The sequence below is a fragment of the Callospermophilus lateralis genome, chromosome X (genome assembly GCF_048772815.1).
Source record: "Callospermophilus lateralis isolate mCalLat2 chromosome X, mCalLat2.hap1, whole genome shotgun sequence".
In the NCBI taxonomy this organism is placed as follows: domain Eukaryota; kingdom Metazoa; phylum Chordata; class Mammalia; order Rodentia; family Sciuridae; genus Callospermophilus; species Callospermophilus lateralis.
Genome location: NC_135325.1, coordinates 33,292,018 through 33,310,207, shown reverse-complemented (window position 1 = coordinate 33,310,207; position 18,190 = coordinate 33,292,018). Strand labels below are relative to the sequence as shown.

The 18,190-nt window shown below is 41.4% G+C and overlaps 1 protein-coding gene and 2 pseudogenes across 2 annotated transcripts; 2 read left to right on the top strand and 1 right to left on the bottom strand.

Moving 5' to 3' along the window:
• The first annotated feature begins 5,710 nt into the window (after positions 1 to 5,710).
• Positions 5,711 to 6,648, top strand: LOC143639396 (syncytin-2-like; annotated as a pseudogene).
• Positions 6,649 to 9,985: 3,337 nt separating this feature from the next.
• LOC143639395 (developmental pluripotency-associated 5 protein pseudogene) lies at positions 9,986 to 10,330 on the top strand (annotated as a pseudogene).
• Positions 10,331 to 12,189: 1,859 nt separating this feature from the next.
• On the bottom strand, positions 12,190 to 12,771 carry LOC143639335 (PRELI domain containing protein 3B-like). 2 transcript variants are annotated; one of them, XM_077107503.1, is made up of 2 exons: positions 12,572 to 12,771; positions 12,190 to 12,484 (listed from the first exon to the last, which is right to left on the bottom strand). In XM_077107503.1, the coding sequence occupies exons 1-2, from the start codon at positions 12,769 to 12,771 to the stop codon at positions 12,190 to 12,192; spliced, it is 495 nt and encodes a 164-aa protein (XP_076963618.1). The 2 variants fall into 2 exon arrangements, with proteins under 2 accessions (XP_076963618.1, XP_076963617.1); XM_077107502.1 differs by having other exon boundaries at positions 12,190 to 12,771.
• Between the last annotated feature and the right edge of the window lie 5,419 nt (positions 12,772 to 18,190).

The window sequence follows — 18,190 nt, the reverse complement described above, 5'->3', positions numbered from 1 at the left end:
GTAGGAAAGCTGTAACCTAATCAGTGCATCCTAGTTTGAATGGACTAGATGGTAACTATAGGCAGGTGGGGTGGAGTGGATAAGGTGGGTTCTTCCTGTGACCCCTCACCCCACTCTCTCCTTCCTGACTCTGCCATGAACTAAGTAGCTTTGCTCCACTGGACCCTTCCTCCCATGGTGCTGCCTCACCATGGGTCTAGAGAAATGACCTCCCTATGGACTGCAACCATGAGCTCCAAATCAGCTTTTCCTCCTCTAGCTTGTTCTTTTTTCAATTATTTTGGTCACAGTGATAAAAAAAAAACTAACTAAAACAGAGATTGGTACTGAGAGTGGAGTTGTTGCTGTGACTAACCTGATCTTTTGGTTCACAAGCATTGGGAACTAGTTTACCAGAGGACTTTCAAATAATTTAGATGTGCAAGCTGGAAAATCTTTACACTGCTACAAGCAGAGCTTAATGGGTGATTCTGGTGGGAATTCAGAAGACCAGAATGGCAATAGGAATAGAAATGCAGACTTTGCTCATTAAATTTCAGAGGGAAATGAGGACTCTATTGGGAATTGGACTAGAGGCTGGCAAAGAACTTGGGTACATTTTACCCATGTCCTGAGACTCTGTGTGGCTGAATTTAAAAGTGATGAATTCATCAATTTGGTAGAGGAAATTTCAATGCAGTGCAGCATTCAGTCAGTAGCATGGATTTTGATGTCATCTTTCAGCTAGATTTACTCTAAAAAATCTGGAGCAGAAAACAAAGCTAAAGGATTTTAAAAACTTGATGTTTGGCCAGAAAAGTCCATGTAATGCTGGGGCCAAAGAAGGTGTACTTGTTAAAGAGATTACAGGTCCTAAATAGATGCTAAGTACTTTGCATGTAAACAATAGAAGAGATGCCTTGAGGGCATCTCAGAAATTTCCAAGACCAATCCCATTGCAGGCTCAAGGGTCTAGATGAGAAAATTCCTTTGAGAAGAGATCCTGTGGGTACTCGTCTCACACTTGGAGTCCTAGGAAGTTGTTTCATCATACTGTGCTACACAGGCACTCAGAGGCCACTACAGCCTTGCCACCAGAGGGACAAGGTACAGTGAAACCTGGTGTCAGACACTGACATCAACCATGTGATACTGCAGGAATGCAAGAGGCTGGCTTTAGGAGACCATGGAGACTTCCACCAAGATTTCAAAGACAGACCTGGGAAGCCAGGCAAAATGAAGCAGGGTCAGAGTCCCTGTGGTGCTGGTAGCAGGCCCGCCCTGGCCCCCGGGGCTCAGCCCCCAGTTCCTTGTTCTGCATATCAAAGTGGCCAGCTCACAGGGTCATGACGCAGGTTTGCGGTTTCCCGTTTATCTGCCTCAGTCATATGTGCCTCTTTGGGAACATCTTGACCTGTTCGGAGCCTCCTGATAGGGGAACAAATTTGGCAATAAAGGGCGGCAGCACACGCTTCCTCCTGGATGAAGAACCTTGGTGTCTTGTGTATTTCTTAACCTCAACGTCCCTCGCCGGACTCGGCTCCCATAGCCGGACGCGGCATCTGGAGGTTCCCACCGAGATCTGGAAAGCAGGGATAAGCGGATGAGGCTCACCTTCTAAGGGAGAAGGGGGAGGATTGGTTTAAAGATAATTTAAAGAGACTGGGTACGTACCATGGGTAACTCAACAGTGAAGCTTCGTCTGGCCAACGAAGTTAAAGAACTGTTAAGCAAACAAGGAACAGGAATTAAGACTAAGACAGTAACCGAATTCTTTAAAAATATAGCCCAGGCTTGTCCTTGGTTTCTGACAGGAGGTTTTATTAATAACAATGATTGGGATTTGGTGAGACAGGATCTGACACCTAGTGATTGGCAATGACTTTGCAGGACTGTGTTGTCTGGAGGGGATTTTTTACTGTGGAAAAGTGAAAATCAAGAGAGGTGTCGCGAGCTAGCCCAAGTCAATCAGGACTCCGGCTTCCCGCGGCGTAACATAGAAATGTTAACAGGATCAGGACAATATGCTGTCATAAATCAGCAAATTAATTATGATCCTGGGGGTCTATGCTCAGATAGCCACAGCAACCGTTCAGGCCTGGAAGGCTCTACCTGTTTCAAATGCTGAAACAAAAATTTCAAAAATTGCTCAAGCACCCTCTGAGCCTTATTCCAACTTCATAGCCCGTGTTGCAGTAATTCACTTGCAGGTCAGCATGGGAAAAGAGTATGTTGAGCTCTGCTCTTTGTTAAGAACAGATAATAAAATTTTTCTCAGCACCCTCCTAGCCCACTTGGCAGAACAACCCGTTTGCAGGCAAGTCCTCCCAAGGACAGCAGACACCTCGTTTTCAAGCATGTCTGCTGTTACCTTATCTAAACCTTGAAGGAGCCTCTCGTTTGCGAGCAGGCATGTCCGCTGTTACCTATCTATACCTTGACAGAATATCCCGTTTGCAGGCAGACTCCATCAAGACAGTAATAGTAATGCAGTTATATCTGATTCTCTACAACCCGACTGATGCAGATAGCAGGAAAGATATTCCCTAATTTGGAACAAGCCATGCCAGTCATTAAACAATTGGCCCTTTGCTGGAAGGAACTGTGGGACTGATACTGGGAAGGGGCAGCACTCTACATAAAGGGCTCAGAATTCTTACAAGTGTGGTTGATGGTGATTACCACGGGGAGTTAAAAATTGTTGCCGAGGCTACCCAAGGGATGGTTATCATTCCTCCCGGAGAACGGATAGCACAATTATTGCTGCTGCCAGTGGCGTCCCTACCCAGCCGCGCCCTACAGGCAGCCCGGGGTAATGGCAGTTTTGGTTCTACCGGCACTCCTCAAACCTTTTGGGTAGCACACTTGGACTCCCGACCACACTTAACCATTAAAATACAGGATAAAATCTTCAAAGGGATATTAGATTCAGGTGCTGATGTCTCTATTATCTCTAAGAGACAATGGCCATCTGCTTGGCCTCTCCAAGATCCCTCAGCTGTATTACAAGGGATCGGGACACTGTCCGGACAGTCCGGGCCCCAGAATCTTCACCATGGCTGATTTTAGGACTTTCAGCAAAAGAATCTCTACAAAAGAGTTTAATTTAGATAAACTTCCACTTTTCATGTTGCCCTGTTTTACTTGACCACTGTCTGAAAAAATCAGCACTCCAGGTGCTGGATACTCCCTTACTAGTTTTTCACAAAATATGTAAACAAGGCCTCTGGCCTTGAGCTGGGCTTCACAGTGCTGACTACATTTCTAAGATAAGAGAGTTACTAACTGGGCTCCATGGTAACAGCTGGCAGGGGGAGGAAAGAAAAGAAAGAAAAAGTTCTCCCCCTCTCAAGTGTCCTTGAAGGGTTAACTTGCCCAGAACAACAACAACAACAAAAAAAAAAAAACCCTGCTTTTTGTGAACTTCTGCAGACTGTGACCTTCTGAGCTCCTCTCCTCATGCTGGGTGCAAAATTCTGAAACTATCTAAATTTGGGATTCAGGGAATTAGTTGATTATGGCAGAAGCTGTGCGCTCTGAATCTGGCTGCAACCAAATAAAACTGTTTCCCTATATTCACTGCTATCTTAGGTGCCTTGCCTTGTCCATCCCTGCAACAATATAATTCTATATACTTAAACATTGTTAATGTTTTCATGAAATGGTCAACAGATGTGATTAAATGTGTGCTGCAAATAAGAAAATATCTCTTATTAAAATGGAATAATTTGCCTAAGTTCAGAAATTTACAAGGATTGTTTCAAAATGTGAATAAGGAAGGACACAGTGGTTATTTTCAGCCTTACGTAGTGGCTGGACTCCCCACAAATCTTTGGGGAAGGGACCTACTTCAACAAATGGGAGCTATCCTCACCACTCAGACTCTAAAAGGGAGTAATAAATTTGTTAATGATATGATGTTAGATATGGGATGGCTTCCCAGAAAAGGACTGGGGAAAAGACATGAGGGAAGGGCAACGCCTGTGGATCCTACAGAGGAAATCACCCGAAGTGGTGGGGACCAGAGGGGGCTAGGAAATTTTTCCTAGGGGCCACTGAAATGCGGCCACGTCCTCTATTACTTGGTTATCAGATGACCCTGTGTGGATAGAACAGTGGCCCCTAACTAAGGACAAATTGCAGGCCGCGACCCTTCTGGTTCAGGAACAGCTTAGGATGGGACATGTGGTGCCTTCCACTTCCCCCTGGAACACTCCTATTTTTGTTATAAAAAAGGGATCTGGAAAATGGAGGCTCCTCCAGGACCTGTGGGCTATTAATAGTACCATGCAGCCCATGGGACCTTTACAGCCAGGACTACCTTTCCCCACGGCTATCCCTAAAGATTGGCATCTTATTATTTTGGACCTAAAAGATTGCTTCTTTTCTATTCCCCTGGCCCCCCAGGATCGCAAACATTTTGCTTTCTCTTTACCATCAACAAACTTTAGGGAACCCTACCAGTGGTTTGAATGGACCGTCTTACCTCAGGGAATGGCTAATAGTCCTACTATGTGTCAATACTTTATAGCAAAATTGTTGAACGGGCCCATCAACATCTTAAAACCTATTTGCAAAAAACAAAAGAGGGGGAGATATACCAGAGTTGTCAGGGACCTCATGCACTATTAAATATAACTCTATTTACTTTAAATTTTTTGCTCACTAACGCAGAAGTCCATACAGCGGCGCAGCGTCACTTCTCCTCTCCCACCATGCAAAAAGCACAGATTAGATGGAAGGATCTGGCTACAGGGAAGTGGCAACCCCCTGCTCCACTCTTGGCTAGAGTGAGAGGAGCTGTTTGTGTCTTCCCTCCAGGGACGGAAAAACCCATTTGGGTCCCAGAACATTGCACAAGACCGGTGGACGCAGACTCGGGAAGAAACGACGACCCTGGGATTTCAGGTTCGGCCATTTTTGCTTCTCCAAAGGAGTGACAGAATGAGTTTTGCGGGTTGGATCTTCCTTATAACAGTCCTGGTATGCAGGCCTGTGGATGCAGGAATGGGTCCCTCACTAGGTAATATCTACCAACATCTTTTTGGGACCCCCTGCGAGTGCAGGGGAGGGATTTGGAATCAGGCCTCCAATAGCTGGACTCAGACGGCCAATTGTGTTACTAAGGTAGCCTACCTCCGGGCTGAAGTTCATCAACAAATTGGGGGATTTCACCACCCTAAGTGGGTATGCGTGAACAAACCAAAGATTAAACCCCCTGGTCCCGAAAAAACCCTCAGTAACTGTTCCACAACTTGTACTTATACTTCAGCAGTTCATGTCTCCTGCTATGAGACGGTCTCAATTTGTGTACACAAGGGACAACAGTATTTTGAGGCCAGATTGACCAAGACCCGGTCGGGGGAGGGGGTAAGAGTAACTTATCACTTCACTCCGTCTCTTTTTGGCCAAGGGGGAGTTGAATCTAAACTCCAGTTGGCTGGGTGCCAGGGTGAGGTTGATAAGTCCTCCTGTTGGCCCACTGTAGCCCCTACAGGGATATCTGATGGGGGGGGATCTACTGATTCTGTTAAACATCTTCAAATCATCAGGCTTTTGAAACCACAGGTCCCTGACCTCATTTACCCCCCCCTTGGTGCTGCCTAAGTCTCAGCTCCCAGATCTAGATGTCAATACGTGGGATATCTTAAAAACCACCTTTTTCTTACTTAACAACTCTGATCCCATGCTTGCTAGTGACTGCTGGCTCTGCATGACAACAGGGGTGGTCATGCCCGTGGCAGTCCCTATCAATGTCACCATATCTGATGATGAGACCTGCCAGCCTGGACTGCCTTTCAAGGTCCAACCTATGGGCACTTTTACAGAATGTCTCCTGGGTATGATGCAAAACAACGCCTATGATGTTGATGTTGGAGTAACTTCCTTTGGAAACTGTTCAATCTCAACAGCCAAGAAATATTCCTCACCCACTCCAGCCCTCTGTCCCCCTAATGGCACTGTTTTTATGTGTCGTGGGAACTCAGCCTTCCCCCGACTCCCTGCCAACTGGACAGGTGGCTGTGTTCTTGCCTTGCTCCTCCCTGACATAACCATTGTCCCTGGGGATGAGCCCTTACCTATTCCCAGCCTAGACACCCTAGTGAGAAGACACAGGCGAGCTATACAGGCTCTACCGTTACTCGCCACACTGGGGATAACAGCTGCTGTGGGCACAGGCACAGCTGGACTGGGTACAGCGATACATTCTTATCGTCGTCTATCTCAGCAGCTTATAGATGATGTGCAGACCCTATCTGGCACTATTAGGGACTTACAAGACCAAATTGACTCTTTGGCAGAAGTGGTCCTCCAAAATAGGCGAGGCCTAGACTTACTGACTGCCAATCAGGGGGGAATCTGTTTAGCCTTAGGAGAAAGGTGCTGCTTCTATGCCAATAAATCGGGCATAGTTCGCACTGAAATCAAGGAGCTTCAAGAAGACCTAGAGAAAAGGAGAAAAGAATTATTCGAGAACCCTCTTTGGACTGGGATGAATGGGTTCCTGCCCTACCTTCTTCCCCTCCTGGGGCCCTTACAAATAGAATAACTCAATTCATTAAGGACCAGATTAACATTTTAACCTCCAAGCCAACACAGGTTCACTACCAACGCCTGGAGATGGACGACTCCGCCCACGAGGTGTACTTACGACCCATCCGGAGATGAGATGTAACTGGACAGGAGCCAATACCCGAGCCCTCCTATGTGTGCCTGCTTTTGCCCGGGTCCCTAATTACCCTGCCGACTTGGTGCCGTCATTCCAGACCCTTACGTTCAGAAAGCTCCCTGGTCATAGCTATCCCACTGGCAAAGATGATGACTGGGATCCGCAGTTGTGTCCTGCTGGCCATGACACCCTAACTGAAAAGTGTCCATTTACGTAGGACAAGAGCTGATCTTGTAGTACCCAGTGACGGGCAACTTCCACGCTTGCACTGCAACCTAAGCCAGGGGAATGGGGCCTCCCCAGAGACGGGTAAACAGTGCAGGGGCAGTGGACGACCTAAGACAGGGGCTACTTGATTCCCTTTGACATGCAAAAAACAAAAAAGGGGGACTTGCTGGTAGCAGGCCCGCCCTGGCCCCCGGGGCTCAGCCCCCAGTTCCTTGTTCTGCATGTCAAAGTGGCCAGCTCACAGGGTCATGACGCAGGTTTGCAGTTTCCCATTTATCTGCCTCAGTCATATGTGCCTCTTTGGGAACATCTTGACCTGTTCGGAGCCTCCTGATAGGGGAACAAATTTGGCAATAAAGGGCGGCAGCACACGCTTCCTCCTGGATGAAGAACCTTGGTGTCCTGTGTATTTCTTAACCTCAACGTCCCTCGCCGGACTCGGCTCCCATAGCCGGACGCGGCTCTGTGGGTTATCCATGAGATGGTGAAGCATAAAGCTGTGAAGGTGAAGCCAAAGCTGGAATGGAGACCCAAGGAACTAAGCAATGCCATGAACATGGACTGTCTGCTGAGAAAAGCTGCTGGCTACAGACAGAACTAGGTGGTAGAAATACTGGGGTGCCACAAGAAATTAAACATATGCTCGGAAGTAGCTTGGCAAGATAAACTTACCTCTGTTAGAAAGGTGTGCTGCAGAACAAAATCTGGCAAGCAAGCACTCCTGGGCAGGCAGTCTGCCTGTTTTTATCCCTGATGTAGCATTGTCACTTGCTCTAATAGGAGGAGTTTGGGATTATGATTTTTTTTTTTTTTTTTTTTTTTTTAGTTTTTGGCAGACACAACATCTTTCTTTGTATGTGGTGCTGAGGATCGAACCCAGGCCTCACGCATGCCAGGTGAGCGCGCTACCGCTTGAGCCACATCCCCAGCCCGGGATTATGATTATTTGATTGGCTACTTTTTAAATTGGGAAGGACAAAAGGAAGGGCTGTAGTTAAAATGGCTATCATTGGATTCAGGTTGGGGAGCTCAAAATGGCTATGATTGGATTTCACATTCCAATGAAGGCTAAATTCTATTTTCTGAAAACGGACCACTGGACTTTCTATTTCTCACACAGGTAAAAAGAGAGCCCATGTGCGCTGCAACCAGCAGGATCCAAAGACCTACCAAGCCTTTTGGAGAACACATGCATGGCCATACATCCTAGATGCTATATGTGAAGTTATAGGACCTGTTTTCCCAGGTGAGTTTCAGACTTCTTTTGATCCAATCCCTTCTTCCTATGCCACTATTCCTCCCTTTTGGAATGAACATGTTTACCTTGTGCTACTTTATAGTAGATATATGTAACTTGCTTTTGATTTTTACAGGGGCTCACAGCAAACAGTTTTCCTTGAGTCTCACAGGAGACTCTCAACTTGGACATGCAGGCAAATCTGGAACTATTAAGATTATGGGAGTCCTGCAGAGGGATTAATGCATTTTACATTGTGAGGTGGACATGAGTTTTTATGGGCTAGAGGTGGAATGTTATAGATTGGATATGAGGTATCCCCCCCAAAACTCCTGTTAATAGAGAAATATTCTGAGGTAAAATGATAAGATTACGAGAACTATAACCTAATCAGACCACCTAGTTTGAACATACTGACTGGGTAATAACTGTATGTCGGTGGGGTGTGGCTGAACAAGGTGGGCCATTGGGGGCATGCCCTGGAAGAGTTGTTGTTCCTGTGATGCCCCCTATTTCTCTCTCTGCTTCTTGACCCTGCCATGAGCTAATAGCTTTTCTCCACTGGGCTCTTCCCCCATGATATTTTCCCTGACCTTCTGGGCCCAGAGCAATGGAGTCATCCATCTATGGGCTGAGACCTCTGAAACCATGAGCCCCAAATATTTTTTTTTCCTCTAAGTTGTTCTTGTTGGGTATTTTGATTACAGTGACACAAAAGATGACTAAAACAGAAGGAAAAGGGGAATGAACAGAAACTTGACAGAGCCATTAAGTATAAAGAGATTGAGGGCTGAAGTTGTAGCTCAGGGGTTGAGTGCTTGCCTGAAATGCGTGAGGCACTAGGTTCGATCCTCAACACCATAGAAAATAAATAAATAAGTAAAATGAAGATATTGGGTCCATCTATACCTAAAAATAATTTTTAAAAAAGATTGAACTGGGAAACAACAAAACAGAAACAAGGAAATACAATACAGTGGTAGGCACAAAACTGGGCATACCATTGATAAAGTGAATGAATTTGGTTCATCAATAATACACAGACTGTGAAATTGGGTTAAAAACAAAAGTTATACTGTTAGTGTTAGGTAGGTAGGTAGCAACAAGCAGTGAAATGCATGGCAAGGTCAAGTGTTCTTTAAATTACTTTAGGGTCTTCTTTAAACTTTTAAAGTGAAAGAGAAAGCAAAGTGTGGTAGTTAATTTGTAGAAAATAAATAGCAGTAAAGGAGCTAATGGGAGAATATGTCAAAAGAAAAGGATTAATGGGACTAGCTCTTGACAGGGTTCATTGATGTTGATGTGAAGCTAGGAATTATGGCTATAGGTGTCTCCATTTGTCTAGGAAGGAAGATTCCTTTAGTAGCACAGGCACACTAAGGTAACTTCTGACAAGCTATTGACCCCAATGCCCACATTAACATGAGATTGATTTGTAAATGAAGCCCCACTAAATAGGATGGCCACTATGATCATTCCGGAGACAACTAAGGTCAAAAACTTCACCACCCAATGTGAAGGAGGAGTTGAACACCTTATTGGCAAAGAGTACAGAAGATGGTCCCCAGTTCTCCTGGCAAACATTAAACAGTAACAAATTTGGAGATAGCATTATCTCCTTTGTCATTCTCTGCTGAGAGTTGTCCCACTTTCTCTTTTGAGAGTGCTCTCTGCTTAAGACTCAATTTGCTTTTACTTTACTTTTACTCACTTTCACTTATAATAAAGTTATTTTGCATGGCTTTTTTGTCTGACTTTAAATTTTCTTTCATCGGAACACAAGAACCGAGGTTTGGAGTTTCACCTCCCTGCTTTCCTATGACAGTAGGACTCTTCTCCACTGGAGAGTAGTTGGTTTCCAGGGACTCAAGATGGAAAAGCTCCTAGATGGTAGAGATATCCCACCATGGGTGAAAGTTCCCAAAGATCTGAAAGACCCAGAGGTGTTAGAGGTCCAGATGTGACTACTGGAAGCCCTGTTCAGCCCACACAGATCTCACATCCCTTACATTGAGCCATAAGCAAGGCTATGCTTGCACTGAAGACTCTGGAATCTTCAGATCTCACCAAGGTCATGTTTATGGCTCCTACTTGTTTAAGCTCCATACCAAATCGATGCTTCAGTCCATGGCTGAGTGGCACCACAGTAGCAGGAGAGAATGCTCAAACTTGAGGAAGCCAAGAATGCCCATGAACTAGATCCTTGGGGGAAGTGAAGCCAATTTCCAGCCAAAGTGACTAGGACTAGGATATAGAGAAGAGGTTGTGACCAGAGATGGAATGGGTCTGGCTTGGTTTAAATTCTTCTATAACTTCTATAGCCAAGGGAATTAAGGAAAACCTGGATGTTTGGGGTCTCTTCCTTGCTCTGAGTCCTGATATGAATTTTTCTTTCCAAGGTTGCTAATGAAAGAATTAAGCTTTTTTTAAAAGATTTTAAAAATTTGTTTTTCATTAGGATATTACACCTTTTTTTCAGAAAAAGTATAACAGAAATTATACAAGTCACTTTTTGTGAAACATTAATATTTAGCAATGTTTTCTTTAGCTGAAATGTTATTTCAGTTGTAAAAACCATCTCCGGTTACAAAACAACATAATCAGAAACCTTATCAGATTTAACTTGCTTTTACAAATATCCTAAGAATTCTTTAGCTAAATAGTATTTTCAATAGAAAAACATAATTTTAAAAAGTTTGGAATCTTTCTGTTGTTTTATGTACATATATTAACTGTCTCTTTATAGAAGGCGATCTTATTAAGCACTGTAAAATAAAGACAAGAGCTCATCACTTTTTAACAAAAATATCTTGTATGCAACAACTGCAAGTATCAAAGATATCATTTAGTGATTAAAACTGCCTGCTACAAAATATTAAACAAAATACATTTATTGGATTGTTTTTCACTTTTCAGCCACCATCTGGCATCAAAAATAAGGACATCCCATTAATAAAACCTGCAGTGCAATTGGCTCAGTGGTTAGTTTGGGCCACTCTGTTCCCACCTTCCATTATTCTTTTTTCTCCCCAAATGCCCCCACACCCCCACAGTGGCACCATATTATTAAAAACATTAAGTACCTGGGATTTATGCTTCACATCAAGACATCATTTGAGTAATTTCAAATGATGTACAGCTCTTCATGTAAAAAAGATGTTTTGTGGTCACAGTTACCTCAAAAAGTAATTACATTCAAATAACCTGACATATCATGCCTTAGCAATTACAAAATCATGATTTTGACACATGGCAATTTATAAGTTAGGCAAATGGGAAATGCTAAAAGATGTGAACAGCTGTTCTGTATAAGTGTTCTGTTTAAGAGTGCTGCAAAACTCAGGTAATGACTTTATTTTTTTAGTTAACATAACCAGCCCACGGTACAGCATGCTAAATCATAAAGTACAAGTCCAAGGAAGGTAATACCTTTACTAAGTTACAAAACTTTGGCAAATCAACACAGTACTCTATAATACAGTAAAATATTATTTATGTTGGAGTCATATATTAGACTTAGTGATGATTTTTACTCCAAAAATATCATTTAAATACCAAATCAAAACACTGTGGTTTTTAGCAGAGCAAGTTATTTTATACAATTTAATGTTTTTTAAAACTATACAAATTCTCAATTTATAATTAGTTCCCCCATGCAGGCTGTGCTGGTTTGTATTAGCAAGGTGAGTGTGTGTGTATGAGGAGAGGCTCTGCTTGCTTGGCTCTGGGATTGGTCCAAAGTCAGGTACAGTTCCAATGCCTGAAAAGTGTTAAAATTCTATTTTAAGAAGACTCAATGTCAATACCCATGTCTCTTGAGTATTTTAAAAAATTGTTAAATTTCACATAAATACTAGAACCCTAGAAATTAGTCATTTCAAGCCACAATAACCTCAGATGATCCCTTGGATTTTAGAAGCCCTGTTTCTTTTCATTTTGATCAAAAGTCACATAGCCTTACTCCAGATTATTAGAAAAAAAATTCTACCTAAATACAGTTGTACTTTTTAAATAACAAATAAATAAACTGTCTCCTTGGAGAGACCTGGGGATTTGATATTCTATACTGACTTTATCATTTTTCTACAAATTCTGCCACCGCCATTGGTGTCCTTATGCTTCCTCTTGCTGAAGCCATCAACTCTTCAATCTCAGCATGTAATTTATGTATTACCCATTCCATTGCTTCTCGGCCTTTACTAGCATTAGAAGATACTGTGGTCGCCATTCGTCCTTTCAGGTAACTGCTAAGGCTGACACCCTGCACAGAGATGATGGCTTCCTGAGTCAAAATAGTCTTTTCTGGGTCTTGAGGATGTGGTTTGTAGATAAGTCTCTCATCCCCTGAAACCATATTTGTAAAGGAAATATTAGTCAGTTTAAGTTCCATTGTCTCTACAGGATCATCTACAGAATGTTCTTGCACATATGTTTTGGTTCTTGCTGAACCAATAAGAGACTTCACGATGGAAGGCAGTCCCCACTCTGTGCTAAGAAGTCTGTGGCTATACAGCTTTCCAGAGGGATCTATATGCCTGTCTAGCACATCAACTCCAACCACACTCGGGTTTATGGGGTTTGGGTATTTCTCCATTGCAGCTGTTGTAACAGTTTCCCATGGGTGGTCGAAGACGTGTTCCGAGGTCCAGATCTTCATGCTGCCTGCGGCTTGAGTCCTGTCTGGGAGACTCTGGGGGACAATGAGGCACCGAGGCACACTATCCAGGCCAATCCGCGCCCAAGCAGGCCAAGAATAAAGCTTTACATAAGTAAAAAAATTAAAGTTATGTGTCATTTACTAGAAATATATTGAAAATAAACAGGCAAAAGTCATCAGGCAAATGCATGAAAAATAAAAGCAGGTCTGGTAATATAATGTTCAAGCTGAAAACCAAGGCTAAAAGCACCCAACAGATAAAAATACATATTGCATAGTAATAAAGTACACATTAGATGAATTAGATGTAATACACATAAACCTTTATGTAATCATCAGCAAAAATTCATGAAAATGTAATAAAATCTTATCATCTTAATTTATACTATGAGAGTATACCTTTTTCAGAATATGTTAGATCATGTTAATAAAACAATTAAAGATAAACAAGATGAAAACTGACCCTGTTTTAAACTAAAAATGAAAAGGGGTGGGAATGTGCTTCAGTGGTAAAGTGCCACTTTATCAGTGGTGTTTTGAGTTCTTTGTAGATTCTGGAAATTAATGCCCTATCTAAGGTGCAGGTGGCAAAGATTTTCTCCCATTCTATAGGCTTTCTTCATGCTCTTAATTGTTTATTTTGCTATGAAGAATCTTTAGTTTGATGCTATCCCATTTATTTATTTTTAATTTTATTTCTTGTGCTTTAAGAGTCTTGTTCAGGAAGTCAGATCCTGTGCCAATATCATATCAGTATTTGAAAAAGTTGCCTTGGCCATACCCCAAACCAATATCAAAAGCCCTCAAGCCAGGCCTGGTGGTACTTACCTGTATTCCAGGTACCTGGGAGACTGAGGCAGGAGGCTTGCTTAAGCCCAAGAGTTCACTAGTAAAGTATTTGCTGAGCATGCACAAGGCCCTGGCTTCAATCCTCAGCACTGCAAAAATTAATATACTCTATGACATCATCTTTATTCAGATATAAGTATATGTCAGTTGCAAGTCATTTTCCAAAACTACTTTCCTTCTATTTTGAAGTTTCTGTTACTATTCTCTTTAAAATTAGAACTATTCTCTTGAGCATTCTGAGTTAGGAAAAATAAACATATTATGCAGTAAATGCCTTTATGTCTAAAATTGTGTTTCTTATGCTCTGACAGAAGAATGATACCTAGCCAGAGTGAGTTTCAAATTCTTGGATCTCAATTCTCAATAATCTGTAGATGTTTTCTTCTAAAATGACTTCTAGTATTGCCAATAAAAAGTCGAGTGGCTCTGTAATCCCCTTTTGCTGCAAATAACATGCTGTTTCTGCCTGAAAGTGTTTTAAGTTTTTATCATTTAAATTCAACACCAATCCAAATTTGGGGTGGATTTTTTGGGTTCTTCTGGGAGTCAAAGATTGGGGGATTTCTGTGGGGGAGGAGCATTGAGTTAGGATCCAACAGAATTGGATAATCCAGGGCTTATATCTGCCATTCATTTGAGGGTAGTAAGTGACAACTGCGGAGAATCCTAGAAGGGAACAATTGGAGACATATATGGTTAAGTGTTTGGGACCTCTGTAGAAATTTTTGAGATTTAATAAGAATTAGAGATCCAAGTATCTAAAGTCATTGATTCATTCTATGAGTTTATTGATTAGGGCACTAAGGTGATGAATGACCAATTGCAAGCCTGGGATCATCGAGGAATTACAAGTCTTTGGGAATCATTTTGGGGTGGACCAATAAGAGTCATGGCTTGGGGCCTGTGCACAGTGGTAAAGTACCCCTTGTTGCAGTAATTCACTTGCAGGTCAGCATGGGAAAAGAAAGAAGAAGCAGAGCAAGCTAAGCAGTGGCAGAAAAAAAATCCTTTATTGTGTACAAGCAGTCTTTTTACAGTATTGTGAACAAAGAAGGCAGCCTTCCAACATCAATAAATCAGGTCTTTCAGCTAATTAAACATAGCATACAGAAGTTTTACTTTCTAATCAGAAGTGACCCGCTTCTCATGGCTAATCTATTCTCGGCCCGGAGTATGTTGAGCTCTGCTCTTTGTTAAGAACAGATAATAAAATTTTTCTCAGCGCCCTCCTAGCCCACTTGGCAGAACATCCCGTTTTCAGGCAAGTCCTCCCAAGGACAGCAGACACCTCGTGCATGTCCGCTGTTACCTTATCTAAACCTTGAAGGAGCCTCTCGTTTGCAAGTAGGCCCTCCCAAGGACAGCAGACACCTCGTTTTCAAGCATGTCCGCTGTTACCTATCTATACCTTGACAGAATATCCCATTTGCAGGCAGACTCCATCAAGGACAGTAATAGTAACACAGTCACATCTGATTCTCTACACCCCTAGGTTCAATCCTGATACAAAAAAAAACATTAAAATTATAATCAATAAGCTATTGATAACAGATATAAAATTTTTTGTAACTTATAAGCCAATTATGTAATTTCTATTCTTATGCCCTTTCAGCATTAAAAAAGCATTCAATTGTCTAATTTTCATTTAGAAAAATAATTGATACATTTTTTTAAAAGTTAGAGCTTTGTTAATGGTAGCTATTCAGAAGGCTGAGGCAAGAGGATTGTAAATTCAAGGCCAGCCTAGCGAATTTAAGGAGACCCTGTCTTAAAAAATAAATAGGGCTGGGGATTCAGCTCAATGGTAGAGCACCCCTGGGTTCAATTCCCTCCACTGATAGGAGGAGCTTGATATATATATGACATAAAAGCATGTATCCCCCAAAAGCTCATGTGTGAGACAATGCAAGAAAGTTTAGAAGTGAAATGATTGGGTTATAAGAGCCTTAATCTAATCAGTGCATTAATCCACTGAGAGGTTAACTGGGTGATAACTATAGGCAGGTAGGGTGTAGCTAGAGGAGGTAGGACATTGGGTATATGACTTTGGGGTTATATTTTGTCCCTGGGGAGTAGAGCTCTGTTTCCTGATTGCCATTTCCTGAGCTGCTTTTCTCCACCATACTCTTCTGTCTTGATGTTCTGCTTCATGTAGATACAGAGCAATGGAGTTGGCCACCTATGACTGAGAGCTCTAAAATCTTGAGCCATAAACAAACTTTCTCTCCTCTACATTGTTTTTGCCAGGTCTTTTGGTCACAGCAATGAAAAAGCTGCCTAAAACTCCCCAAAAATTCAAAAAATGAGGAGAGGGTTTTGCTAGTTGACATGCTTTAAAATTCAACAGAATCAGAAAAATAATATATTACCAAAATATCTTAACCAGTTATAAATTAAGGAACACTTTACTAAACTAATCAGTACTAAATGAGTCTACACTATATAAACTCTTACAGTCTGTAGAGAAAGATCCAAATTCATTTTATAAAAGACACTAAAATATACTGCTATAAAAAGAAGATGGAGATAATCTTTCACTAATATTGAAGCCAGGGGTGGGTTAACTTGCTCTGAGCACTAGCAAATCTGTGTTTCATTGTTTCTGATTTGCCTTACTCCTCTATGCCTCACTCCCCACATAATTAACTGATAAGTCTAACTTTGTCTGAAAAAAAAATAGACACCACCAGTAATACAACCACCTGAGTTAATCTTTCTTTAGGCTTCTAGGCATTTCTGGTGATCTGTGGATAACAACCAAACCATATCAAGGGAACTGATATCTCAAAAAATTAATAACCATTCTGGTGCTACCTAGCTATGGCAAAAAGTACACTATCCAGAAACCCCATATAAGTTTTTGCACCTGTAACCCCAAGCAAGATGAAATTTGAGTGACCATCCTCCATCTTCCACCTGCAGGTTTGTTGTCTATAAAGCTTTTTCTTCACCAGCTACTCTGTCTTTCAAGTCATTAGATTCATGTGGTGGTGAGGAAACCATACTGGTATCTTCTCAGCCAGTGGTCAAGTCAACAGGTGACAAGAAAATAGGAAATTTGTCTACATTGAACTCTTTTGCAGAGACTCTTTTGCTGACAGTCCTAAAATCAGTCTGGGTGAAGATTCCTGGAGAGGCCCAGTTAAGACACTTCAGTGGAGAAAGGGATTGCCACTTCAGATGAATCCCAAAGACACATTGGACAGATCCAAACATATCACATATAAGATTCTTCTCATTCACAATATGAATGAAAAATTCTAAATAGAATAGCAGCAAATCCAGATGCACCTCAAGAGAATAATATACCGTAAACATTAAGATGATTCCAGGAATGCTAATAAGTTTTAATATGTGTAAGTCAATCAACATAATTTCTTATACAATAATTTCTTATACAAATACTTTAGAAATGTCACACAATGTTATCAATTAACATGAAAATATAAATTAATGTAAATATAATTAGTATAAAAAGTATAAATCAATATAAAATATAATTAATATAAAAGGTATATAGTATAAAACTCAATAGCCATTATATGCAAGATAAAAACTGGAGATAAAATAGCAACAGAAGGAAACCATTTAAACTTGACAATGCCACCAGGTGCAGTGGTGCATACCTGTAAATCCCAGCTACTTGGGAGAATGAAGCAGGAAGATGATGAATTTGACATCAACCTGGGAAACTTGGCAAGACTCTTAAAATTAAAAAAATTAAAAAGGACTGGGGATGTGGCTCAGTGGTTAAGTGCCCTGGGATTCAATCCCTGATACTAAAGAAAAAAGTAAATATGAATAAATAAATAAAAGGGCTGGAGATATAGTTTAGTTACAGAGTACCCCTGGGTTCAACTATAGTACCAAAAAAAAAAAAAAAAACTCAAAAAGTTGACAATACCATCTTCCAAACATTTCCAGAAAACTTCATACTAAATGGTAGAAGGTTTAAATCAATTTCATTAACATGGGAAACAAAAGAGGGATGTTTTCTACCATATCTATTATCCAATATTATTTTGTATACTCTTTCTCTGCATTTTCCATACAACTTTCTGCAATGATGGACATGTTTCATATATAGCACCATCCAATACAGTAGCCATTGGCCATATGTGACTATTGAGCACTTGAAAAGTACCTAGGTGACTGAGACACTGAATTTAAAAAAAGTTTTTTGTGGTGCTCAGGATTGAACCTAGGGTCTTGTATAAGCTTAGGCAAGTGCTCTACCATTGAGTTCCATGCCCAGCCCTGAATTTTAAATTTTGTTTAGCTTAAATTTAAACAGTAGCCTTAGTGGCTACTGTACTGGACAGCTAATACCATGAAAAAAAGAATAAATAATATTATCAAATATCAGATAAAGAAAGAATATTATCTATATCTGATATGATTATATAGTTTGAAAACCTAGAAGTTGGAGATATAGCTCAGTGATAGAGTTCTTGCCTAGCCTGCATAGACCATAAGTTCAATCTCCAGCATCACATATACACAAAAGATAACCTAATAAACTATACTAAGAGGCTACCAGAATTGGTAGTTTTGAATCAGTACTAGATAG

Coding starts and splice junctions, on each gene's coding strand:
- LOC143639335 (XM_077107502.1), bottom strand. CDS start 12,771: ATGAAGATCTGGACCTCGGAACACGTCTTCGACCACCCATGGGAAACT.